Source organism: Conger conger, chromosome 14, assembly GCF_963514075.1.
Source record: "Conger conger chromosome 14, fConCon1.1, whole genome shotgun sequence".
In the NCBI taxonomy this organism is placed as follows: Eukaryota; Metazoa; Chordata; class Actinopteri; order Anguilliformes; family Congridae; genus Conger; species Conger conger.
The window spans coordinates 27,487,559-27,514,350 of record NC_083773.1 but is presented as its reverse complement, the minus strand read 5'-3'; the positions used below and the strand labels follow the sequence as shown (position 1 = coordinate 27,514,350).

Here is a 26,792-nt window from a genome sequence, read left to right as displayed (position 1 = left end):
TCCTGTATTTCTTGCCTCGTCTTAACCGGAAGACTAGTGAGAGCTTCGTATACGCCATCTAACCCACTGACCTCTCTGAGGGCCAGGTTTGCTGCACTAGGCATTATGGTTGCAGATGTACAGGGATGAAGTTGATCAGACCAATGAATAGAGCAACTGAGTGGTCCTGTCTCATTAAAATAACCTTTGTATCACTGAACTGCATGGTCAAATTGAATGCCACTGGCTGAGAAGTAACAGGTTAAAGTACAATAACAGTAAATCATACATTTAAACTGGGCTGATTTGGCACCAGTCATGCCTCCTCGTCTCATATCTACTGTAGTTAAGAAGCAACTATGGAAAGTGACAATGGTTTTGCCAGTAGGTGGCACTCTTCCCTGTGAATCCCTTCGTGTGGGCATTGCTAGTCCTCTACTACAGATGAGATGTTAAACTTTGATTCTATCTGGAAAGTCATTAAATGGCAGACCATAAGAGAAGTGGTGTTAATCTCAGTGGTCGTGTGTGTCTGTGTGTGTGTTTGTGAGTGTGTATGTATATATGTGTGCTTGTGTGTGTGTGTGTGAGTGTGTGTGTCAGTGTGTGTGTGTGTGTGTGTGTGTGAGTGTGTGTGTATGTATGTGTGTGTGAGTTTGTGTGTGTGTGAGAGAGTGTGTGTGTGTGTGAGTGTGTGTGAGTGTGTGTGTCTTTTCCACCTTGGGGTCTTGCTGTTTGGCCTCCTTAGCGAGTAGCTTCTCCCTCAGCGCCTGCTCCTGTTTCTTCTTCTGCTCGTTCTCCTCCACTGCATCCTGAGACAGAGGAGAAAGAGAGAGACAAAACATACTTTCTAGTGACAGTCAGACAGACAAGTTGACAGTGGCAAAAATCAGCAAAATTCTATTAATACTTGACATAGCTTTCCAAAACATACTATTATGTATATAACTGAATTACATATATGTTTTTATTTATTACATTTTTATTGCAGAAAAAAGAAAGGCATCAGGCATTGTGAACACATATTTTCTTTTAAATCTCCATCTCCCACCCTCCCACCACCAACACAGAGACTGCCAGTACAGAGAGAAAAAACACATCCCATGATATTAGTGGACGGATTTAAAATGGTGGTGACATCATACAAACTTATTTGAATCACTGCCTAGGGAAAATAGCCCATAAAGAGCAGGCTTCCTGAGCAGAAACAGGACTTATCCTGAGCAGGTGTGTGAAGGTGGGATGCAGTGTGCAGGCTGAACGGACCCTGGGTGGAGGAGATGTGGGGTGGTCTGGGTAGTAGAGATGTCGGGTGGGGGGTGGTCTGGGTGGAGGAGGCATAGGGTGGTCTGGGTGGTGGAGACGTGGGGAGGAGGGTGGTCTGGGTAGTGGAGATGTGGGGTGGTCTGGGTGGTGGAGATGTGGGGTGGGGGGTGGTGGAGATGTGGGGTGGGGGGTGGTCTGGGTGGTAGAGATATTGGGTGGCCTGGGTGGTGGAGACGTGGGGTGGGGGGTGGTCTGGGTGGTAGAGATATGGGGTGGTCTGGGTAGTGGAGATGTGGGTGGGGGGTGGTCTGGGTGGAGGAGGCATAGGGTGGTCTGGGTGGTGGAGATGTGGGGAGGAGGGTGGTGTTCCTCTGAGCTGCATTCATAAATCCAGGTGGAGAACAATCTGAGGAAGGAAGCAGTGGAGTAGCACAGGGCGGGGCTGCCTCGTGAGCCAGCCAGCTGGCCTTTCCTGTTATTTACACACTCTGTTTCTCTCTCTGTGTCTCTCTCCCTTTCTTACTCTCTCTCTCTGTCACATACTGTGTTTCAGAGGTGCATTTATGATTGGACATCTCAAAATGGAAGCAAAACAACTCCCACAGCTCTCAGGTTTCCCTCCCAAATGTGCTTTTCCACATAATGATGAGGCCATGTTTACTCTGAGGGTGACAGTTTTCTTCATTTCCTCTTACCTTGTATGCTTTGACAAAGCGCACAAACACAGGGAAGAAGACAGACGGAGGAGTGGTCTTGGCGCTCTCCCCAAAGTAGTGCACAACATTGTTGAAGGCCTCCTGTAGGTGAGTGATACAAGTGGAGAATGTGTATGTTAACAGTAAATCAATACTCAATCATTGCCCCATATCAGTGATTATGAAAAATCCCACATTTCCTCAACATCCTGAGTGCCATGGCGTGGCTTTTGGTAAACTATGCGGTTCAGACTGTGATGCAGAGAGGAACGTACGTGGGTCAGTTGTGCTGATCGTAATGTAGAGAGTCTGTACTGGGGTCAGTTGTGCTGACGTGTGTTCAGGACAGCAAACTATGTTTGCATTAAATAGATACTGTTGAAGAATTTTAAATGGATATTCCATTTAGTTCACCACACATGCCTTTAAATACACATGGATGTGACTAAGGTATAACTAACTAGTGAGCTGATTACCTGCTTACCTGTGATTTTTAAAAAGTCATAGGTAAGTGTATAATGACAGTCAAATGATGTCCATTTTTGTTCTGTGTCTTCCCTGTCGGCAGCCATTTTTGCTACCTTTTCAAACTATTAGCTAATGTTAGCTAACATTCGCCGTCTTGAATGCATGTCTGGTCTCTAATGTCTCTAATGAGTCCGTACTAGGGTCACTCATGCTGGTCTGTAATGTAGAGAGTCTGTACTGGGGTCAGTTGTACTTGTCTGTAATGTAGAGAGTCTGTTCTGGGGTCAGTTGTGCTTGTCTGTAATGTAGAGAGTCTGTACTGGGGTCAGTTGTGCTTGTCTGTAATGAAGAGAGTCTGTACTGGGGTCAGTAGTGCTGGTCTGTAATGTAGAGAGTCTGTATTGACAGTACCTCAGCAGTCTTGGCATCCTTCTGCAGTTTGTCCAGCTGCGGTTCGCTGGTCTGGAGGAAGCTTTTCAGGACGGCATGGTCGTGCTGGCCACACTCCTTCCGCACCAGGTCCATCCCACGGCCCAGATCCCGCACATCCAGCAGCACGTTCTCCAGAGACACTGAGCGTAAACACATCCATATACTGCCCTGTCGTGCCGTAAGGCCACCCGCACTGACCACGGATACACAGCCAACGACCACTCACACAAACACACACTGACCGCATGCGCGAGCAGTAAACCGCGCTGACCACACACACAGTCCACAGCACAGACCACACACAGACATGTGATGCATCCACGGGCTCATTATCAGCCGGTGACCTGACCTGCAGCTGCCTTGTCGATGAAGTGCAGCTCGCTGTAGAAGTTGGCGAGCTCCGGGTACTTCTCCTTCACCATCAGGGCGATGTAATGAAGCAGGGTGATCTTCCGGTCTGTCGACTTTGTGTCCAACAGCTGCAGGCAGAGTGGGGTATGTCTTACCATAGCTATAGAGCTACCGCAGCAGATGAGACTGCACCAGATAGCATCAGGGTCATTAAAGTTAACTAAACGGTCCTTATTAGTTGTGAATCAGGCTAATGTAAGAAAATCTATATCTAGGACATAACTGCTGTGATGCTAGGTGTACTAGGTGTACTTAATGGGCTACCCAGGGTCAGCCAGCTGCAGGACCGTCAGCCCCCTGTAATCGTGAAGTGGTTGCATGGCTGAGGCCACAGCTTACCAGATCGAGGCTCTGCAGTTTAAACCCGTAGACAGATCCTCTTCGACTGCTGTTCATGTAGTTTCCCAAGGCTAAAATAATCTGCGCAAATGAGAGAGCCAATGAGATGAAGCACAATGTCTCAGCCACCAATAGAGAAGGAGTGTGATAAGAAGGAAACGTGTCAAACCGAGGACCCGGCGGAGCCTGAAAAGGCTTACCTCGAGCATTCTTTTCAACTTTGGGGCAGACTTCACGGAGGCTGAGGCTGCGATGATGGCGTTGAGTTGCTGTGGAAGAAGAGTCACCTCTTTATCATACGACCCTGTCCTCCTGAGCGTTAACACCTCTCTCCCTCTTTATCATACGACCCTGTCCTCCGGAGCGTTAACGCCTCTCCACAGCCAGACTGGACGCGTTTCAGCACTCTAACGGTATGACTTAGAGGGCCGACTGCTCAGCGCTGAGTGCTCTATGTCAGTGCTACTGCAACTACTATGTGAGAAAGAAGGTTTCCTGTCTTTTGTTATATCTCCTGTTTTTCTCTTTCTCTCTCTCGCTCTCTCTCTGACTAGCCTCATCTTGAGGAACTGGTCGATTGATTTATTGATTACACCGATTTGTAGATTTGTTAGTAGTTTTTGTCAAAACTGGTACTATACGGATGAACATTTTTGGGGGATAGATAAAAAGACAGAGGACACAGCAGTGGGCTGGGAGTTACCGGCGTGAGCAGGTTGACGTTGTCGGTGAAGTTTCCCACGAAGGTGATGATGCTCATGCGCTGGGTGAGGCGCTCGATCTTGCCGAAGAGCAGCATGAAGCGGTCCTCCTCGGCCAGCTGGTCAAGCGGCCGGCGCTCCCGCTCGTACTGACGCAGCAGCTTGCTCTCCGCCTCCGTGGGCAGGAACCGCGTCAGGCACTCCACAAAGTCCACCGGCAGCGCCTTCAGGTCGAACCTGCGGCCGCGTGGGGCATGGAGGGGACCAACGCAAATTCAGACTCCTTCTACACCGTAATTAGCAAAGCGGTCGAATGGTATGAAATAAGCACACTTTTTTTGGTGTCGAGAGCTTCTCTTGGTGGATGTGGAAAGAGTGTTTCCTTCTATTGGTTGACAGGGTAAGCGTCTATAATTACTAGATGGATATGTACATAGTTTTATTGGTGCATGAAAATTAAGGGACGTAGATTCTAAATAAATGCTTTCTTATGCAAGTTGCATTTTTAGCATGTGGATGGAAATACTGTAATAAGGACATATTTGCAGTGAGAATATGAAAAAAATGGAAACTATTCACATTACAAAAGAAGAGGTGCACCAGGGATTTAGGGCTCCATGAAAAGTTATCACATTGGGCCCCACTACCTCAGGCCATCCCAAAAATAAAATGAGTCACATTAAGACCATAACTAAAACAGCATTCTTTCATCTTTGCAATATTGCTGAAATCTGAACAATCTTAACATTGCCTGATGCTGAAATCTTAATATGCACAGGTTAGATTACTGTAATCCCTTTTCTCTGGTCTACCAAACAAAATCATTATACGTCTCCAACTTGCTAAAAATGATGTGGCCGAGTCCACAGAAATATGGACGGCACAACACATTAAAAAGTTGCAGTTTTCAGGGGAATATTTGTATTCTGGATTTGCATTAGTGACTTAGTGACTAAATAAAAAATAAATAAATTAAAAAAAACAGTTGATCTCCCTCCACAATGTCTCACTTAGTAAAATGCTACAATGTTATTTTAGGGGATTCTCCTGTTTCATAAAAGCAGCAGCAGGGCTCAGCCCATAGGGGGCGGTACTCACGTCTGGATGGCCCTGCAGATCTCCTCGGTGCTCTTGCTGGCTTTGCGCAGGGTGATGGCCAGGTTCTTAGAGCGGTTGACATCCAGTAGGGTCACCTTGTTGGCAGCCTTCTGCGAGGCCTTGGTTTTGGGGCCGGACAGGTCTATGATAGGACCTTGGGCTCTGGTCTTAAAGAGCTCCTCAAATTTCTCCAAGTCCAGCTCCTGCATTCAGAGAGAAGGTTTCCTGTTACGCATACACGGACACAAACACACATGCACATACACATATACACACCTCTGTACGCATACAAACACACAGGCGCAGACATGCATGCACATACACTCAGACAGAAAGACCCGTGCATCCACGCACACTCACAAAAACGACTTACTAAAACTGTAATGCTACATTTGAACAAAGATGTATGCACACAGATGCACCACACCTAATGGTTTGCATGGTAGATGTGATGTGCTGTTTAACGAAGGTGTGGAAGCCATCTCTTACCTCCAGGACTCGCTCATCGTCGATCTCGTTGAACACGGTGCCGTTGATCTGGTTGGGTTTGAGTGCGGTCCAGTTGAACACCGGCAGGCGGAATTTAGTCTTTATCGGCTTCTTAATCCTGATGGCTGCGAATGAACAGCGGCCCAGTCAGTCAGTCAGACTATCACTGAGATCTGAACTCAGGAATATCACTCAAGTAGCTTTTCACATTACTGTAGCTTGTTGAGGTGTATTGTCACTGATGCTGGTGAGAGATCGCTGGTGGCCATCCCACTCAGAACTGGCAAAAGCCACTTGATACTGAGAGAACCTTCTCCCTACCAACAGCTCTCACCTGATAGGCCAACGCTGAGAATGACAGAAGGGGATGTTCCGGGCAGAGGCGGGGCCAGGGGTGGAGGGGGTGGAGCTGGCATGAACTCTCCTGTGTGAAAGGAACGACAATTGCTCTATTTTTAAAGCAGACCATTTAAAGTTTACTCTGGTGTGTGTGTGTATGCCTGTGTATAATATTTATGTGTAGGTGATCTGTTATACAGAATATATGGTCTATTGCACACATTTATACATTGGTTGAAGATCTGAAGATCAAACTAAGCAAAAACATTGAAGTGGTTTGAGAATAAATTGGTCTTTGAAGGGGTCCACATGGGTCTGGCTTTGAGTGGAGTGTCTCTTTCTTCCTCTTGATGTTTTTTCATCGTAGTTTGCAGCTTTATTCCTTGTTGGAAGTGTACCTAATCATCCCTTTATCATCTGTATTCTGTGCACAATCAGTATAATATACTGATCCATTTTCTTCAACGTTTGTTTAGTTCTGCTTGATTAATCTTTCTGTAGGGCCAGGGACTGATTTGTCAGTGCGTGCCAATTGGCTCAATTCTGGGAAATGTCTACCGTCAAGCGTCATTGACTACACGTTTGTAAATGGCGCGACTCAAATTGATTAATTGACTGTTGAAGTAACCTTCCTGACCCAGCTTTGAAAGGAAGAACACCTTGATTTAAAAAAGGTCTCTCTGCAAGAACATCACAGCAGACAGACGCGCTGGAATAACCCCTGACCCACATGCTCTTTCATAATTCAGTGGTCCGACGCCAGGCCGTTTCCCTCTCCGTGTGAACTCTCAGCAGCTGTACAGTCTGAGGAAACTCCCTTTCCCCTTTCCTGTCTGAGATGGCACGGCCCTGCCCCTGAACATCTGCTGTCCTCCACACAAAAGTCCTCGTAACCCCTCCCCCAACTCACAATCACCAATTGCGCCTCTCAGGACACCACTGTGCCACCTGCACTGACTCCAGCAGCACAAAAACGTGTGCTCTGGCCTGCAAAAACCTCTCCTTCACACACCATACACACGCCATTACTACAGCACCATTTCCTCTAGACTTGCATCCTGTTGATCCCTACACAGGTTAACCTGCTCTGCTACAGCTGTGCAGCCATGCAGTACACTGAGAAAAGCAGACACCCTTTGTTGGAAACGTGCGCACACCATTTCATGGCTTTTTTGAAAGGCTCCATTGCTGCCCGCAGTGAAAGGCAGTGAATTTTGTGCAGAATAGTTAAATGTACATAATCCCACAGGGCTGCTGGGTAGCTCACTCAGCTCAGTCAGTATAAGCACCACTTGCAGCCCATGAGTGAGCATCATGGTCTTGATCAAATCCAGTCCGTGCCTGTGGCCAGCAGCCCCGCAGGGCACACAACTCGCTCACCACATCGCCCATGTGAGACAGTATATAACCGCTCAAGCGGTTGTGCTGTCATTGGCTGCTAATGGCTACAGACTAGAGCCCATTGGTGGAAATTGTTAAATAGGAGGAGTTGCTGCAGTTTCAGTGAATGGCAGTTTCCCAACTTTATTTACTGAGAGATTAACTAAACGAATCCGACATTGGAGGTGAATCAGTTCACCAAAAGGATTCGTTCAAAAGGAACGAATCGTTCACGAACGACACACCACTAGTACATAGCTTGTAAATGACAAATTCAGGTGGGATTGGAGATGATAATATTTTTTTCAAGTTTAAAAAAATGTACATAATCCTGTAATATCTAAGGAATGGGTTATGTATCCTCTTTAGAGTGTGGGTATATGTATGGAATTTGACCTTTGGCTGAAATCACAAAGTCAATCCCAGCCTCCAGGTGTCGTTGCGCAGTACCTGTGCTGGAGGGTAAGGGTGGGGGTGGAGGGGGCGGAGGGGGTGGTGGAGGTGGGGGCTCCATGTCTGCAGATGGGTCCGCCTCCCCGAGACCCTCTGGGCCAAACAGCTCCGACCCTCCCGCAGTGACTCCGCCCACAGTCCCGCACATGCCGCTGCCCACCGGGCCCCTGCAGCCCGGGCCCCTGGGCGCGGCCCCCTGCTGCTCCAGCTCCTGCAGCCGCCTCTCCAGGTCGCACCGCTGCTGGAACGCCGCGTCCTTCTCCTTGATCATCCGCCGCAGCGTGTGCACCTGGGTGCTGGTCGACTCGTACGTCTCCTGCTCGGCCACAGGGCGGCGCCGTGGAGAAACCGCAAAAAAGCTTGTGTGAGCCCATTGACATGATAACAAAACTATATAACTATATACAAAACTCTAATAAGCAAGCATTCAACTATTTCTAATAATATATTTTATAAAGGCCACCTGATATAGTATTCATTAATGCTTATTCAAGGGCACATAGTTAATCTGATATGGATCATTAATATTGCTATGCAATGCACAATAGCTTGATACAATACAATAAATATACAATGAATATACAACAGAATATCTAACTGCAACATACAATCTAGTCTATGTTAAACTTTAGTTTAACAGTTGCCCACTCAGTGTTGACACACTGTTGACTGAAAAAGCACACTTAGTGTTGGCCCAAATTATGTGCTGTCTCATCCTACACCCCCTTTAGTGAGATGAGCTTTTTCAGATAAGTACTGTAGAGACCTCTGATTAATCTCCACTCCTGAGAGCCTCTGATTGGTCTGTACCCCGACGCGCCCTTTGACCCCACCTTTATAACTGCTAGGTCCTTGTCTTTCTGTAGGAGCTGCTTCTCCAGCTCGGCCACCTTCATCATGGTCTCATTTTCCACGTCCAACAGCTTCTCCGTCACCTGCCATGGAGATCAGGAAGTTCACAGAGAGCCAAGGAGGGAGGGAGCGAGGGAGGGATGGAGAGGCCAGAGGACAGTAGAGGATAGGCTGAGAGGCTGGATGAAAGACAAAACAAATGGCAGAGACTAGAAAAAGAAAACAGGAAGAGCGAGAGAGGGAGGATCGATCCCACAGACAGATACGCAACCATCTATTTCAGCTCCACTCCCTTTTCTCTTGCCCTCTCTCTCCCTTTCTCACTCTCTCACTCCATGCTTCCATCAGCAACAGTATGAAGAAATGGAAAGTCCCAGTAGCATGACACAGCAAACAAGACAGACAATCCAAGCTTTTCGCTTTCTGGATTTTGGGAGAGGCTAGAAATGCCACAAGGCTTTTTAGGCGACCCTGCCGTCTCACTCCCTCGTAATTCCTGAGCACTGACACCAAAAGGCCTGTTTTTGTCCGATCATGCACTGGTGGCACGTGTCGTAGCGACCTTTTCACTACGGTGTTCCAGCGGAATGCAGCAGTGCAGCGTGGGCCGCAGGAGGACTGGACTGCGTAAAAGAGCAGGAGGGGCAAGAATCAAACGCATTGTTTATCCCCAGCCGTGCTGGAGTACTGCTGGAGGAATGGTTGACACGGCGGCTGACCCTGACGGTGAAATGTGTGCTTCATGCCAACACCACATGATCAGCACTTAATTAATATATTAAAGCACCTTATATAGGTTATATATCACTAACATATCACTGTGGCTTGCTGCCTGTATCTCACTGTAGGCCATAAATGAGTTGATTTTAATTTGAAAAAGGGGAAGCTGGGATACAGCTTGACTGCCTGAGGCCTTGGGTAGTGATGAATCAGGAATGCTAATTATCACAATTTGTCTTGTGCTATGAAGTTACCTCCAAAAAGTAAAAAAACGAATACAAGGAAAATCCCAAGCACTAACATTAAACCATGCTCTGAAATGTATCCCAAATAAAGCCTTAGTGTTGGCCCAAATTATGCGCTGTCTCATCCTACACCCCCTTTAGTGAGATGAGCTTTTTCAGATAACTACTGTAGAGACCTCTGATTGATCTCCACTCCTGAGAGCCTCTGATTGGTCTGTACCCCGACGCGCCCTTTGACCCCACCTTTATGACTACCAGGTCCTTGTCACAGTCGTGAGTGACATCGGTTATCTTACATGAGACAGATGGTCCTCCAGCTCCTCCACCTTCTCCAGGGCCACGTTCTTGGTCTCTGCGTCCTCCAGCAGCCCCCCGACGTCGAACACGTTGTCCAGGTACGCCTGGATCTGCACTGAGAGCTTATCACTCTCAGTGTGTCTGGACTTCTGCAGGGGAGGAGACACACTCAAAACTCAGCATTGCTTTATTATTCATCCAATTAAGTACTACAGTGAAACCCACATGATTGGCTTGATTAGTGTTGGTCTAGAAAGAACAGACGCACTTCAGTGATAAAAATGTTGGTTTGATTTGCATTCTATAATGGAGATGTATTTTACAGTTTTACAGAGTTGCATTGATAAAAGTGAAGATGTATTTCACAACCTTTTCAAACTCTACCTTAGTCCTCCCTCCTGATTTCCCCCGCCCCCCTTTCTGATATCCCTATCCTCCTTGTCTAAACCCAAAAAAAAAAAAAAAGAAAGAATTTTGCACTTATGATGACTATATGTTTAGAACAGCATTTCATGTGTATTTTCCTAGTTATGGATTTGACTTCTGGAAGAACCTATGCACTTGTAAGTCGCTTTGGATTAAAAGCGTCTGCCAAATGACTAAAATGTAAATGTAAATTAGTACATTGTTATAGACATGACATTATTACGGTATTGGGTGAAGCTGTACATGAACGACGCACCTCCAGGAAGTCGTCCAGCCCCAGCTTGGTGAACTCATACTGCAGGTGGACGCGGAAGTTCATGTCCTCCACCGAGTGGACCACGATGTTGATGAACTGCATGCAGGCCACCTGGGGACACAGGGCACACACATGAGGGTTCGAGCGCTCCCCAAACTAACGTCCAAATCCACCCAGATCCCAGGTCCCCTCACCATGAAATCGATGTTTCCATCTTCGCTGCGGAAGTACTCCATCAGTTTCTCAAAGCGATACTTCTCCTTGCACACCTGAGAGAGGACACCAGTGAGACAGCAACATCACGGCCAGCACTGGAAAGCTGTGTAGAGACGCAGCTAGGCATGAAGCTTAGATTTCTCTACCATCACACTTACACAATGTACATCCCAACATTTTTGCTTCTGCGGTACACTTTCTAAATTTACATAAACTCATGGCACACCGCTCTCAAAAGTGAGTAACAAACTGATGTTGATGTAACGTGTCAACAGTTCTTTTGGGGTTTTAGTTAAGCAATATGCATTTTATTTACCTTTGCTGAATGGGATTTTTGAATTCATTTGAACAACGGCACACCGGTTAGGGAAACACTGCTGTGAGACACTGAGCTGCAAATGGCTGCCTGACTAGCTGAGAGGATAATGGTGTGGCAGGCATCTGTGGTACTACCACTGTGTGGCACTGCAGGGCATTGGAGCCTGTGCTGACTAGTGCTCAGTAAAATCAGCCTCTGGACTCTTCTGTGTGTTTCTCTATGTCACAAACTAAAATAAATTACAGACCAGCACTATATTACACAGGGAAGGCATGAGAAAAGAGAGAACGTTTCATTTCCCATTTATTTTATTTTCATTTTCTCGCCGTATTTAGAATGGAAAATCACAGTCATATCGCTGGTGCCTCCTCTGTACGGCACACATCCTGTGGCATGCACAGTCACCATGCCAATGGACCACCTCTCAGAGTTGTAGTCAAGCAAAAAGGAGGATACCTTTTGCACAGTAAATTATATCCAATATTTAAACGATATAAATGCGTGGAAGTTTACATTTGAGTATTGAAGCCTAAACCAGCAAGGCTATGTTTTGTATTATTATCTATTTTGAGTAAGTGTTTGACTTGTTCTTGCAGGTGTGAGGCTAAGGATTCTGGGCCCCATGAAACCATCTCATTGGTCCCCAACACCCCCCCAGGGCACCACAATCATGCACAATTACAGCACAATTACAGTGGCCTTGTTAGTCATATGCCATAGGGAGCCCCGTGTTCTTGTCAGACAGTAGATCTACACTGAGTGTGCAACTTCTCAGAAAGACTTGATTACTGTCTGAGTTTCCCAGTGTGTAATCCAACGGAGCCTGAAATTACCAGCGGCCCACAATTCCCCCTCCAAGAAGCAAAGATACTATTCGCGACACAGCTTGTTCCTAATTATGGGAATTCATGGGAACAGAGAAAAATGAAAATAAGGAGGGAGACCGAGCCAGCTTTAGCCAGACTCCCACACACTGAGGATAGAGAGGGAGAGAAAGAGAGGGAGGGAGAGAGGGAGAGAGAGAGACAGAGGGAAAGAGGGAAAGAATAAACAAACCATTTTCTACACAAAAACAAAAAGCAGTTCAGGCTCCGAGTAGCCATTTTTTCTTGAGGGTAGAAAACACAATGTCCCATATTGTTCATCAAAAAAGCACCTAATTTTCCACAGGGAATTCTGCATTTTGACTCCATATTTCAATCCCAGCCGAGCTGGCAATATGAAGATGACACATTCAACAACTATGCCTCTGCTTACCAATGTGCTATATTTATGTTTGTGGGAAAGGCACTCTTTCCACAAAGTACCATATAAGAGTTGTGTAAATTATTTCTACAGTACATGCAAAATTAATCTTCTTAAGGGAACAGAGCAGATTCCCTAGATTCCCCCCAAGATGGAGTGCCTTGGTTTTCTTGACTGTCTTTGGTCATGCTTCCTACGTGTAAAGTTAAACCAGGCTTAACAGCGGAGATTGACCAGGCTCACAGTCAAGCCGGGCTCACAGTAACAATGATGGGGAGGTAAGCCAATATCATAGTTAAGTGTGGAGTTAAGCCCGGAGTTTATAACATTGGTCTGAAGTCAAATTCCCACACACTGGGGATAGAGAGAAAGAGAAAAATAAAATAAACAGCCATTTCCTGCACAAAAACAAAAACCAGCCCAGGCTCAAGATGTTTTCCTGAGAGAAGAAATAGCACAATGTCCTGTATTATACATCAAAAAAATGTACTGTTGAGCCAGGTTCCCAGTAACAAAGATGTTGGGAAGTTAAGCCAGGCTAAACAGTTAAGCTTTACCTCTTTGAAGTTGTCGAAGGCCAACAGGATAATCTCGTGCCCCCCCCTCACTAGGCACACAGCAGCCAGCAGCTCCAGAACCAGCGCCTTAGTTCTGAAAGCAGAGGTACGGACATGAGGAGTCCCTACATTAACAGGGCACATATACACAGGGACACAGCAAGAAGAAACACCTCAACTACCAATCAGCTTCAATCTTCTGTTTCATCATTTTTGCTGAATAATAAAAAATACCAATCAGCTGTTTACCAACTCTTTACCAACATCTGCCTTTGTCCAAATAAGCTAAACAGTAGTAAGAACACAGTCAATAAGGGCTTATAGAGGTCTTGAACCTCAGACTGCCCTTACCCAAAACAGGAAGGGTGTTGAACTGGGTTTTAAACTGGTTGTTGTACAGGAATCTCTACTCAAGAACCCTAGCTTGCAAAGATAGTAGCCGTATAGTGGCATTTACTTTTGTTTTTGTTTACTATACCAATTGTTGGTTTGTTTTAATACTATGGCAGGTTCAATTCTGTTATTCCAACTTTAAGCCACAATCAAACAGTTCAGTCCAATTATTTTGGTATTGCAGGATTCTATCCCCTTACCTGGAGCTTTTATTGTTCAAACTCAGAGCGATTTCATTGACCGCATGAGCATGTGACATGACCATGTTGAAGCCGTACTGCAAGGGTAGAAAGGAGAAGACGTTACAATAGATCCCAAGACTAACAAACACTTCTTTCTGCTTATTCCTTCCTTTCTCTCCTATTTTGGAGTCCACTCATAGCGACCTCCAGTTGATTTTGGGGAGCAAAACACAAGCACGTACTCTCCCCCGAACCACGTGAGGTCACTGCCGCTATTTTTCATACTCCGGTAGATAAGTCAGTGGGGGGCGGGGGGCGTGGGGCCCATCCATGCCCTGGCACAGTGCTGTGACAGGATGAGCCACCCAGCATTCCTGACATGCACTTTTTATAAATACATGATTGTGGGAAACCCAAGATTAACTTAAGTAAAAAAGCTGGCTGACATATAGCTGTCATTTCAATACAGTAAATTATTATATATTTCACCAGAATACCAGTTTCTAGGCTTGATGTAACTGAAGGTACTCTCTACAAACTACAACCAGCTAGTTGTTTTTAAGAGAAGAAAAATGACTGGAAACGACTGTTATTGTAATACCATTTTATCACACTAGAGGGAGTCGCATGAGAATGGACAGTTCTTGCGCATTTGATTTACAGCCATAAGGCTGCGGTTGGGGTGGATACCTGATAGTTCATTACAGCGCGCAGACACATGATGCAGACATGCACGTCATCCTTCTGGCTGACCAGACGAGAGTTCTTGATGGTTTTGCTACTGGTTAAAGTGTTATAGCTGGAACAAGAGCACAACATATGATAATAATCAGACGGTGACCACTATTTTTTGCCACTGATTGCATGGGGAGTTGACAATGAAAATGAAAAATAGGGAAATGATTGAGAAACCTCTGAATTGCAAGTGAACACATTGATTTTCAGTCAGTGGAACTCTAATGATGACATATGGGGCACTTGATAAATCAAAATAACACAGAACTCTTGACTTGAGTTGGACCTGGATTGTAAAATGAAGAATCTGAACTTCATTCTGAACCGTGATTAATTAACTGCTTGAGGTGACATTTATTCACCACTCACAGAAGCTTAAGCCAGGCGGTTACAGAACTTCTAACCCTTTCAGGTGCACGATCACAAATATATGATTATAATGAAAATATCTTAACATCATATCTTAACTGAACATTCTAATGCTGATGTAACAATAAATAGCCTAAATTAAATGCATAAATAAATAAAGAAATAAATTTAAAAATTCCAAAAAACATTCAAACCGTTAAAAGGGAACATTTACCTATATTTCCACTGTAACTACTTGTGAATATGAATGCCACAACATTTCCTCAAGTGATATTATATCTCCATTACATTACATTCATTTAGCAAGAGTGATTTAAAAAGCAAAATAAAAAAATCTACATGCGTTATATTATATTACATGGTCATGTAAATTATTATATTGTCATATAATGATACATATTCTCTGAACGTGCTGGTTACAGAGCAGAGATTGCGGCTATGAAGACCATGACCAGAGCAATGAGGTGACAGAAAGTGCCGGAATGGTTCAAAGCCTTTCTCTGGGTGAGCATGTGCACAGAGGAACAGCGTGTCAGAGACGTGGTCACTGAGACACAGAGGAACAGCGTGTCAGAGACGCGGTCACTGAGACACAGAGGAACAGCGTGTCAGAGACGCGGTCACTGAGACACAGAGGAACAGCGTGTCAGAGACGCGGTCACTGAGACACAGAGGAACAGCGTGTCAGAGACGCGGTCACTGAGACACAGAGGAACAGCGTGTCAGAGACGCGGTCACTGAGACACAGAGGAACAGCGTGTCAGAGACGCGGTCACTGAGACACAGAGGAACAGCGTGTCAGAGACGCGGTCACTGAGACACAGAGGAACAGCGTGTCAGAGACGCGGTCACTGAGACACAGAGGAACAGCGTGTCAGAGACGCGGTCACTGAGACACAGAGGAACAGCGTGTCAGAGACGCGGTCACTGAGACACAGAGGAACAGCGTGTCAGAGATGTGGTTACTGAGATGCGCTCGGGGGACGACCGCACACGCTCACACAGGGGGCTGGTGCCTGGGTCCTGATCCCTGAGGCCCCCCCACTCACAGCTGCTCTCCGTCTGTCTGCTGTTCATCTCTCACACAGTCTGTGTCTGGCTGGTCTGTACAGCAGGGGCCCCTAACCCTGGGTCTCCTAACCTGCTCCTGGAGAACCAGAGGGCCTCCTGCTTTATTTGTTTTTACCTTGAACATAGCAACTAATTTAGTCCCAAGAAATGAGGTGAATTAGTGTATCGATACAGTGCTGATTATGGCCCATAGCTTTGCAGGTCCAGTATTTGAGCCACTGTCGTGCAGACTTCTGAGCCCCAGCAGGCCTGGCTATGAGTGCTCCAGCACGTTGGATTTGAAATGAAATGATGATTATGAGGTTGAAGCGCAGACTGTCAGCTTTAATTTCAGGCATTCACATTCGTATCGGGTGATCCATGTAGGAATTACAGCCCTTTTTATACACAGGCAGTAATTCCTACACAGATCACCCAATATGGATGTAAATGCCCTCAAATTAAAACTGACAGCCTGCACTTTAACCTCATAATTGTTGTTTTATTTCAGATCCAATGTGCTGGAGTACAGAAGGCAAAAAATGTGTCACTGTCTCAATTCTTTTGCATTTAACTGCATGGTTCTACATAGCCTTACAAATGGCTTGCACACGTTTCAGTTTACTGGAAAATAAATCCCAGATTTACATCTTCACCTGCTGGTTTTAGAACATGGTTGCTCTCTTTGGTGGTATATTTAACAAAAAAAAAGTATTTAATGTATTATATAGATCCATTTGTTTGCTCATATAGGTACATCATAGCAGACATATTGAGTTGCAGGGTCACTGCCGGTACTTAATAGGCATTATAATAGTACTATTGTGCCCTTGAAGACCTATTGCACTTTCATTTGTTACTTGATTAAATCATTACAGATAAAAGCAACTGCTAAATTTCTGTAAAGTATTAGCTCTATTACATTACTGCATATGCAGTACTGGCAGAGGGAACCTTCTGCCAATATCTGGTTTATCCATTACTGGCACCTCACCTCTCTGACAGTTGGCAGGTTTCACCCTTAGATGCTTCTGAACTGATCACATAGGTGCCCAAGTTGGCCATTTAAAAAATAAATATGGCCGCCACCAGAAGTCTGGTCTGAAGGCAGCAGGACCATGACTTGGACCTGCCTACCCAACTTCTGGATCCTCCTGAAACTCCAGTAGCACAAGGGGTGGGGCTGTTAGGGGGTCGGGGGCAGAAGCGCAGAGCCAGCAGGGGGCAGCGGTACGTACCGGAGGGCAGACTGACGTGCAGACTGAGCCAGAGCGCTGATAAAAGGCTGCCCGGTGCACTGGTGCAGATCCTCGATGGACCTGCTCCACGACTTAGCCTTGTCCAGCACCCCCTCCTCCCCACTCTCCATCCCCTCAAAATCCAACCTGCGCCAGCAGACAGATACAGGGGGACAGGCGGGACAGGGGCAGGGGAGAGGCAGGTTAGCAGCAGCACAGGGGTCGGGGACCCGGGGCGCAGGTTTAGCATCGTACAACGCGGTTCAGCTGGGCTCAGGGAAGGGCAGCACAAACTGGCACACAGCAGCAAAGGGCAAAGCCACAAAGCAAACAGCACAACCGCCAAGCACGCTGGCAGGCACACAAGCACATCCAGGGGTGCTACTGTACGTTACGCTTATTAACAGCACACAGTGTGGGGTCGAATGGGAGCTTCTCACCGTGTGTTGCTGTGGCAACACTTAATTTTTTTAAACTTCTGTTTAACCAGTTCTGAACCAAATGGGGAATCAAATAATAGGGAATACAATGGATTGTGTAGGCAACCACAGCAGAGCCAGTTTTTGGGGGAATTTGACCTGGGAAGTTAACACTCCCCACTCTTTTGAAAAGCGCCATAGACACCCGCAGTTTAATTCAAAGCTCAGTTATGCTGGCTCAGCATCCCATTCAGGGGCCTGTATCATGAAGCTGGGTTAGTGAGTTAGCTGGATAACTGCACTGAATAAAACACAGAGCAGCTCTTTTTCCTACAGTCCACGTTCCAGATTAGGGAGGGTTCTAGGTTTTACTCGGTGCAGTCATCCAGCTAATCCTGCTTCATGATACAGTCCACTGATCTGAGGTTTAAGAGATTGGTGCCTCTGACAGGTTACGACAGTTCATAGATCATTTGCTCGTTTGGGTCCTTAAGGTTTTTGAGCATCGCCATGGAGACGGCTGAGACTCACATGACGGCACACTGGGCGAAGGAAAGGTACTCCACCAGGATGTCCAGCCCTCTGTTCTCGTCATTGAGGAATTCCCGAACCCAGCTAGGAAGAGAGGAGAAAAGGGAGGAGAGAGGTTACGGGCAGAAATGGGGCAGGGGCAGTGGAGGCTGGACTGCAGTCACACAGGAGGCACAGGGGAATATTAGTCACAGGAACATTTTTCCACAAAAGTCTTCCACAATGAGCTGCTCCAATATGGATTAGTTTGCCAGAGCATGGAGTGAAATCAGAGATCCTTGGGGTGTTCAAGACCAGGTTTGACACATTTCACCAAGCACTAAGACTTTATTAGTTTAATTAAGTGTCTCAGTATTGTACTGAAACCAAAACCTGCACCCACATCAGCCATTTTCTGATAAGCCTGGACACCCTAGCTCTAGGCAACAGTAAAGATTCCCAGATCAGGGCTGCCCAATCCTATTCCCGGAGATCTACCTTCCTGTAGGCTTCCATTTCAACCCTGATTTGGCACACTTGATTCTCCTAATTAGCATAGGATCAGGCAGCCCAATTGGCCCAGATAGACTGCTCTTGTCTTCAAACATTCTTATTTGTAGTTATGAGGGGACACCTGGGTATTGAAGTTCTCTGGGAGCTGGCAGAGCTTGTAGTTTCCAGCAAAAAGTATTATACAATGAACAATGAGTCATCAGTTTGGAGCAACATGGAGATATCAAATATGTGGAATGGTGTGGCAAATGAATGCACTGGGTTTCACCGTAGTCATATACCCCATGGTCTGGAGTAAAATCATGCTGGTGGTGACTGTGGCCATAAATGGCAGGACACCCTCACCCTGGTAGGGAGAGTATCAGTCAACTGATCACCAAGTCTGCACCCCTCAAGCCATGCATGAGGCATCCTCCCACAGCGATGACCACACAGCACAGCGGATGAACCGTTAAGTGAAACGCCTTGGGCCGGTGAGAGTTTTTTTGCATTCATTCCAATTTCAATCACTATGGTAACAGGATATACCATTTAAAAGCATTAAAACTCACGGCCTATATAACCTATTTTAAGATGCCATTGCTTTAGCGACAACAGTTCCTTATTTTGTAACATGGGGGTGGTAAAACAAGTGTGGGGGGACCTCACCTCTGCACATATTATAAGAACAGAAGAATAAGGTAATGTCAGTGTCCTTTTCACAACAAGTGTCCAGCGGACCAAATGCATAATAGCTTCTCATTCTAAAAATGTGCTTACTCTGAGAAACATTGATAGAATGTCCATTGTTTACTCATAACTTCTCTGGAGGAATTATCATTGTTGTCCGTTTCACAAAGTACAACCGTCACTGACCAATATTTGTAACGAGTTGCAGAGAAAATGTGTTACCCCCACCTGTGTGTAAGAAAATTCAGTTTAACTTCAGCTCATCAAAGAACCAACTACGGGCATGTTATTGAAGTGACGACTAAAAGGCTTTTTAGTTAATGGCATTACATTTCCCACCAATGTATAATTTGTTAGGCTTACAAAAAACAATACATAAAATACAAAAGTTGGTCATTCTGACTCTTGGAAAGCAAACCCCAAAGGGTTATCTTTCAGAAGTGAATCCTTTCAGGATTAGCCTGTAGTCAAAAGGGTTTAAGAATAGTAACTATTTTATTTTGGGTATGTAATTTTTAAGCTTGTGTCAAGAAAAGACGCGATACTTAACGGGTTAATCAGAGGTTCATATTACATGTCTCGATTTTCTGCTTCCAGTAAAATTAAACTGTGAAGAAGCTGGCCTTCTCTCTGTTAGCTTACTCAGGTCTGTTCTTGGGACGGGTCAGCTGGGCTTTTTTGAGCAGGCTTTCTTAATTCTACAAAGCCTCCCACAAGTGTTCCCACTGGACTCCAAAAATGGCTTGGCAAGGCCGAGGCGGAAAGCCATACTTTTCTAGCGCCGAGCTCAAGTTCTTTGAAATGAATTCCAGGCAGAGAAATCCCAGTCTTAAGGAGAGTGAGAGGAGAGAGCAGGAGGTAAGATACACAAAAACAGTGAATGCTCTGTTCCCCTGCTTCTTTTAATCATAACCTGGTCTGAAACGCCAAAGTGCTACGTGCTCTCAGTCACCTTCCTGATCCTGACTCAATCAGAGATTCCCACAGTTCTGTGCTTGTAGGAGATACCGGTCAGTTCTGAGCCAAGTTAGATCAGGAAAGAAGAGACATTGACTTTTGATTTCCTTTTATTGAAAACACAATTCCACAGTCTCCATGGAGAGAGAGAGAGAGAGAGAGAGAGGGAGAGGAGGAAGACAGGAGTAAAATAGCACAAACAAAAGGAGAGAAACAAAGTAGGGAGGTGAATAGAGAAATGAAACAACTGAAAGAATGGAAGAGAACCGTGCAGAATCAGGGGCAGGGGAACTGGAAGGGGGCTCTCTTGATCATCGGTTTCCTGTCTGACACCCCCTGCGCCCCCCCCTCCACCTCCTACCCATATCCCCCCCCCCCCTTTTCCTGTCTGACCAGATGCTATTTTGGGTTCTCTTGGCAAACCCAGGAATAACAAATCACAAAGGGTCACAATTTGGACACTCATACAGTAAACAGTTATCTGGCCAAAAACTTCATTTTAACCCCAGAATGCACCGGAAAAACGAGACCTAAGACATTCTATTCCCGAGTGATTGTGCAGGGAATACCTCGAGGTGACCTCAAAGATGCCACTGAAGCAGAATGCAGGGTGTAATTCTGAAACGGTCCTCCTATGAATAAAGATTGATCAGGGGCACCAGGAAAGGAAAGGTAAAGATAGCAGATGAGGGGTCTCCTGTGCGGCACATTCCAGAATTTCATCCTAAACCGCGTCAAAGCCTACTGCGGTCCTGGACTCCTTCAGGCCCATGCCTAATTAGCCACGGTTTCACCAGATTAAATTGTGATGAAATGTACAACAAACCTTTTAGCATTAACATTAATTATTATAATAGTTTTCTTACTGTACGCTTTGGCAGGGTTTTAATGCACAGTCTCATTTTTTTCTCTACAGTTCATTCAGAAATTCATTCAGTTTGCCCTGCGGTTACTGCAACTGTTCCTATGATGTCATTTACTGTTTTGTCTCCTTATTGTCCTGTTTCTCTTGTAGCCTTTCTTTTGTGAAGTATTTTATTGTTATACCAATCCAGGGAACAGTTGGAAATTATCTTTTAATCCAAAACTGTTGCGATGCATCGTATTTCACATTTTGCCATTTACTGTGTTAAATAGTGTGTAGTCCCTGGCAAACATGAAATAAAGTCTCAGTCAGTAGGGTGCAGGGAAAAGACAGCGGACCTTAATGGCATTACATGAAGCAAAGGAGATGGACAAGGAGACAAATGAATACAGTGAGGGAGTGCAGTTGAGGACTGGGCCGGGGGGGGATGCTGAAACAGCACATTGCTCGGGGCGTGTGTTTGAGCGTGTTTGTGCGGCTGATACACTGGCTCCATTGTGGAGGCAGCCGAGTTTCCTGCCTCCACCGTTGTGCGCCCGGCCAAGCTTCCTGCCCACCGCTACGGCATAGGAAGTGGGTGGGAGAGCGGCAGCGGCAGAGATCCTGGACACCGGGAGCCGCTATGGGGCCGCGGTTTCAGGAAAGGGCACAAAAACCTGCGTCTCGTGTTAGGAGGTGGGGGGTGATAACACACACAGTACAGTTCCATGGGTTTACTCTACACCCACCCTCCCTGCCTAACGACACAGCCTCCCAATCCTGTCATAAGCCGGCCTCGGATTTCAGCAACGTCACCATGGGCAACATTTTCTTGCACTTTCCTTACAGTTGTCAGCTTGGATCATACCTGTGTCGTAACCGACGGACCCAGAGTCATAGTCGCTTCCTCTTAACCACAGGAGTATAGAAAGGTCTGGAAACCAGCTCTAAATTCTGAACAGATGTGGATGGAAGAGAGTCATACAGCCTTTTCAGGTGGTTGTCTTCTGGGCCGTTACTCAGATGTTAAACTAGGTCAGTAGTTCCCAACCCTGTTCCTGGAGCTCTACTGTCCTGTATTCAAAACCTGTAATCGGTTTTCATTCAAACCCTAATAAAGCACACTTCATTCTTGAGCTGCTAATTAGTAGAATCAGGTGCGTCAAATTAGGGTTGAAATGAAAACCTACAGGATCTCCCAGAACGGGTTGGGAACCGCTGACATAAAGTAGGTGAAAAGGTATGAAGTTTGATTACATGCTGTTAAGGCCACCATAACAAACTAAGGTTGACGTAAGCCAAGCGTACACTTCACAACTTTTAAAACCTTTTCTAAATCCTGTCCAAGATGAGCAGCTCACATCGCACAACGATTTTCTCATGCCTGCAAAATTAATCAGGAATTTATCTGGACAGTAGTCGTGTAGTGTGAGCTCAGCTTTAGCTACATGCAAAACCCAGACAGGCACCTGGAGCTGCCTGATTGGACAAGACAGTGCATTACCCAATGTGATTGGTCCTCAGGGAAATCTCCAGTTCCCGTAGAACTTTGGTGGACTCCTGAACACGCCGACGGAACTTCTGAATGTGGAAAAGGAAGAGACTGATGAAAAAGAATGTGGGAAAAAGGGAAACTAGGCACTCTATTATCAAAAAATACAGGTAACTTTGCCAGAGCAAATACACATGTTGTAAATAACTGGATAGTTAAGTTTGGTCACTTTTGCTTTGTTGTTTGTTTATTTGTTGTTTAAATATACATATTTTTTAAAATAGGCCCTGGTCCTTATCTTTGTTGTACGGGTAGCAATTGAAATTATACTTCCCTCTAGGGTCTTTCAGCGCACTTATCCCTGGTTATGGGTATGCACTTTGTTGTACGTCGCTCTGGATAAGAGCGTCTGCCAAATGCCAATAATGTAATGTAATGTAACTGCATTCAGGGGAAGAGTTCGGCTGAATTACCGGCGGTATAAATTCCAAACTCAGTTGGCATTCCTCCACAAAGTTTAGAACTGGACTGCAAATTGTCCATCTTTTATTCCATTTTACATTGAATGAACACCTACAGCATGATATCTGGATCTTATATTTGAATGCAAATATTCATATTCTTATGAATGCAAATGTCCACCATCCCCTTAACACAGAGAAAGCCAACTCGCTGTCTTTTGTCCAGATGCTCACCTTTCGAGTGACTGTGGGGTCCACATACCCTCTTAATTTCTGGATGTAGGTGTGCGGGGGGTTCTTCACCTGAAACCGCTCCTAAAACACACACGCACACACAGATATTAATATTAAGGACTAATCTATACATCTATACACAGGGATGACTTCTCCTCTTTTTTGGAGAAGTTAAAGAACTTGTATAACTTCTAAGAACTTGATCTTTTTAATGGTTTTGTCCATTCTTCTGCATGGCCTTGTATGTTCTGACATCCTCAGATCTGGCTGACACTCAGTGAAGCCATTTTTATCTAGGTGACAGTTCTGCAAGTAGTTTCCCGGTAGTAAGGCTGCTACAGGATTACTACAGTGTGGGCGTGCAGAACAACACCTGGTCACAGATCAGGTCCCACTTCTTCTCACTGTCGTACTGGCGCAGGAGCCGGGCTTTGTCAGGGGGCAGGTTCATGGAGTTCTGCAAAGGAGATGGGAGGAAAATTAGGATCTTTGTTCAGGCAGCCTGGTGGAGTAGGACTCACTAGTTTGCTATGGTGGCCAAGCCTTACAGGATGTCTGTCAGAAAGGGCAAGGCTCCAGGCAGGGATGTGGTTCCTCAGCCCTAACCTCCACCCCCCAACCCCCACCAAAATGCACACGATTCCCTTTCCTGAAGCTTGGGTGGCAACCGATGACCTCACTTCCTGTACAGATTTCTGGCTTCCTGCCAAGTGAGATAATTGTGCACCTCTGCCTCTCCCTCCTGTTAGACTGAGGACTCGAGCTCTTGCATCTGCCGTTGTAAACCACAGCTACAGGAAATATTGTGGTTCGGCTGAAAACTTTGGAATATATATTACTGTAATTATGTACACTGTGTGTGCGGTATATCTAGTCATGCCTGTCTTGCTATTCTTGTTTGCACATGAGGGTCACAACAGAACTGAACAATTTACTTTTGTGTCTTTATCCTCAATAGTTTTTTTGAGTATATTTTGTTAACACACTAATAAAATATTGACCCTTTTATGATGCTCTCTGTATATTTTCTCAAACTAAAAGTAATTTCCTTAAACCAATTTAAATAACCAGAAAGGAGGGTTGGGACTGAGAAATGTGGATGCTAAGAGGCCTCTGAGTGGCCTCTCGTCCCACCCCAATTACAGCAATGAACCATTAAATTTTGCTCTTTAGTCACAACCCAGTCGGTTATTCCTAAACCACACAGGAAGACCAAGATTGTTTTCAAAACCACAGAGACCTACAACCAACACAGTTATGGGAAGATGGCACTTGCCAACACATGGAATTACAGGAGGAATGTAATGGCTACAAATTGCCCGTAATTTCTCAGCCTGCACCCCTCCTCACTCTCTCATTCTCGCCTCTACTCACCACCCACCCATCACCCTTATCCCCCATTACCTCCACACCCTCCACTGACATTCTACTGGCCCACCCAATCCTGTTTAGATTTAATATTTAGATATTAAACTTAACCAGTATCAACAAAAGGTATAACAAAGGTTTTTTTTTTTCCTTTGAAGAAGTGTTGCTATAATAAGCTGCTGGCTGTCTTTTAGATAGTTGCTAAAGCGGTGGCTCAAAGAAAACAGTATGTCCTTCGTAATTTCGGCTGTAATTTCGGCACGTGGGCTTGGCGTCATGGTGGTGACGTCCGCTAGGCACGAGAACCTTTCTTCTGGGACCCACCCCTGTTTGGAAATGTCAGAACCTCCAGGAAACTGCCAACGCCCTGCTCGCCATGGTTTTCACCAATTATAGCGCAGAGCGTGGAGCTGCAGCTGGTTTTAAAAAGCAACTCATCGACAATATGACTGACAGCACAAAGTCGGACAGTACTGTGTACTGTACAGTGGCTTCAGAAAGTATTCACTCAAAACTTCTGGTTTGATACCCTTTCCCTGATCTATGCCTCAGCACAATTTCATCACAGAGGTCTACAGAGATTTCCTTGGACTTTGTGGCTTGGTGGCTTTTGCAGTGTGAATTCTGGGACCAATCAATTCCACAGGCCACAGGTGGACAATCAAGTTGTAGACACATCTCAAGGATAATAAAAACAAACAGGATGCACCTGAACACAATTTAGAGTGACACAGCAAAGGGTCTGAACACCTACGTAAATTAGAGATTTCAGTTTTTAATTTATAAAAAAATAGCAAAATATGATTAAAACAGGTTATTGAGTGTAGATTGATGGCCAAAAATGAAAATATCCATTAAAATAATAATGAAATCAATAAAGTATGCAAAAAGTGAAGGAGTCTGAATACTTTCTGAAGCCACTGTATGGCCCTGCTCTGCATCAGGAAGGCTCAGGTCTGCATCAGAGAACAGGCCAAGCCAATTCCCATTTTAAAGGGGAAATGAGTCTCCATTTCACAGCACGGAAATGGAAAAGCAGGGAACAGAGCTAAATTCCTAGTAGCAAATCAACAGTAACAGAATTCAAATGAGTCCAATCGGGACCACATGTACACTTTCAGTTGATTTTGCACCTGGAATTTTTGAATAAGTAATTTTTTTTACTTTTACTAAAAGACACCCAAACCTCAACAGATACAGTATAAACTGTCACCCAAATGTGAAATAGCATTTCAGGCTGCACAACCTCTGAGCCCTGCAAACCACCGCAATGTTGCTTAAGCTCCTTGTTGTTACTTTATAGGGCCTGAGCAATGGCAAAACGTCTGGCCACTACTTGCCTACATTAGGGAGTATCCCAATTTAGTACCTACAGATAAGGCGTGTCGTCTACTGCACTGCTTTTGACATTGTGGAGTGCTTATTTTCTGAATTAAAGTTCAATCAAGAAGAACAGAACTGCACATGCCAGTCGAGACTAAATGGACTGGCTATACTTTCTATCAAGCTCGGGAGCTAAACTGAAATGTGATGGGCCACCATGCCAGCTCTTGCTGTGCATCTCAACAATTGTGCTTTTGATTTAATAGTAAATGCTGTGCCAGTTCAGTTAAGGACCGTAATCCACATGCACGTTTGAAAGCGCCGGATTGTTTTCAGGCTCCAAGAACTGTAAGTAGGGTGAGAGTGCGCTGAGTGATCTCAGCTGTGAAACAGGCTGGTTGAATCATTTCGATTGTGAAAATTGGATAAGAAATGGCATGTAGGCCAATGGGGATTTGTTTTGTAATGATCCCCACATTATATATATTTTGAGCATTATGCGTTTTTTAAAAATCACGTTGGACTTGTCGATTTGGGGATACTGACTGTGTACATTGCTCTCTGTTGCTTTTGAAGAGTGTGATTGGCCGTTTCACTTATAATGTGACTATTAGCAAGCTAGTACGGTTAAACTTAGTGCAGGTTTTGGCTGATACCTACCAAGCAATATGTGTGCCAAGCAAACTCCTAGCCCAGTGATCAAGTTGGGGAATCTGTAAATTGATAGCATAGTCCAAGCATTGTATTCATAGCCTGCTAGCCTACCACAATCTGAGCCACCATGCCAAACCACGCCTCTTTTCTTGGTTTTTGGCTCTGATGTATTGTGCTGTATAGACCTTAGCAAGCTTC

The 26,792-nt window shown here is 45.3% G+C and overlaps 1 protein-coding gene across 7 annotated transcripts in view; it reads right to left on the bottom strand.

The window, feature by feature from the left end:
* LOC133109613 (formin-like protein 3) overlaps nucleotides 1-26,792 on the bottom strand; it is a 43,388-nt gene that overhangs the window by 5,033 nt on the left and 11,563 nt on the right. For 5 of the 7 annotated variants that reach the window (XR_009704773.1, XM_061219018.1, XM_061219019.1 and 2 more), the window contains exons 2-24: nucleotides 23,623-23,706; nucleotides 23,250-23,330; nucleotides 22,567-22,643; nucleotides 18,101-18,184; nucleotides 17,151-17,297; nucleotides 14,449-14,557; nucleotides 13,777-13,853; nucleotides 13,184-13,277; nucleotides 11,041-11,115; nucleotides 10,847-10,957; nucleotides 10,164-10,313; nucleotides 8,884-8,985; nucleotides 8,048-8,366; nucleotides 6,213-6,302; nucleotides 5,879-6,003; nucleotides 5,390-5,592; nucleotides 4,294-4,528; nucleotides 3,791-3,859; nucleotides 3,591-3,671; nucleotides 3,190-3,319; nucleotides 2,820-2,980; nucleotides 1,941-2,042; nucleotides 699-791 (exon numbers count right to left, since the gene is read on the bottom strand). Coding sequence is in view for 6 of the 7 variants with exons in the window: in XM_061219018.1 (XP_061075002.1) it covers nucleotides 699-791; nucleotides 1,941-2,042; nucleotides 2,820-2,980; nucleotides 3,190-3,319; nucleotides 3,591-3,671; nucleotides 3,791-3,859; nucleotides 4,294-4,528; nucleotides 5,390-5,592; nucleotides 5,879-6,003; nucleotides 6,213-6,302; nucleotides 8,048-8,366; nucleotides 8,884-8,985; nucleotides 10,164-10,313; nucleotides 10,847-10,957; nucleotides 11,041-11,115; nucleotides 13,184-13,277; nucleotides 13,777-13,853; nucleotides 14,449-14,557; nucleotides 17,151-17,297; nucleotides 18,101-18,184; nucleotides 22,567-22,643; nucleotides 23,250-23,330; nucleotides 23,623-23,706 (2,799 nt within the window). In the remaining variant the exon portion in view is untranslated. Of the gene's footprint in view, nucleotides 1-698; nucleotides 792-1,940; nucleotides 2,043-2,819; nucleotides 2,981-3,189; nucleotides 3,320-3,590; nucleotides 3,672-3,790; nucleotides 3,860-4,293; nucleotides 4,529-5,389; nucleotides 5,593-5,878; nucleotides 6,004-6,212; nucleotides 6,303-8,047; nucleotides 8,367-8,883; nucleotides 8,986-10,163; nucleotides 10,314-10,846; nucleotides 10,958-11,040; nucleotides 11,116-13,183; nucleotides 13,278-13,776; nucleotides 13,854-14,448; nucleotides 14,558-16,906; nucleotides 17,067-17,150; nucleotides 17,298-18,100; nucleotides 18,185-22,566; nucleotides 22,644-23,249; nucleotides 23,331-23,622; nucleotides 23,707-26,792 lie in introns of those variants that run through there. The other 2 variants (XM_061219020.1, XM_061219023.1) reach the window with 2 other exon arrangements.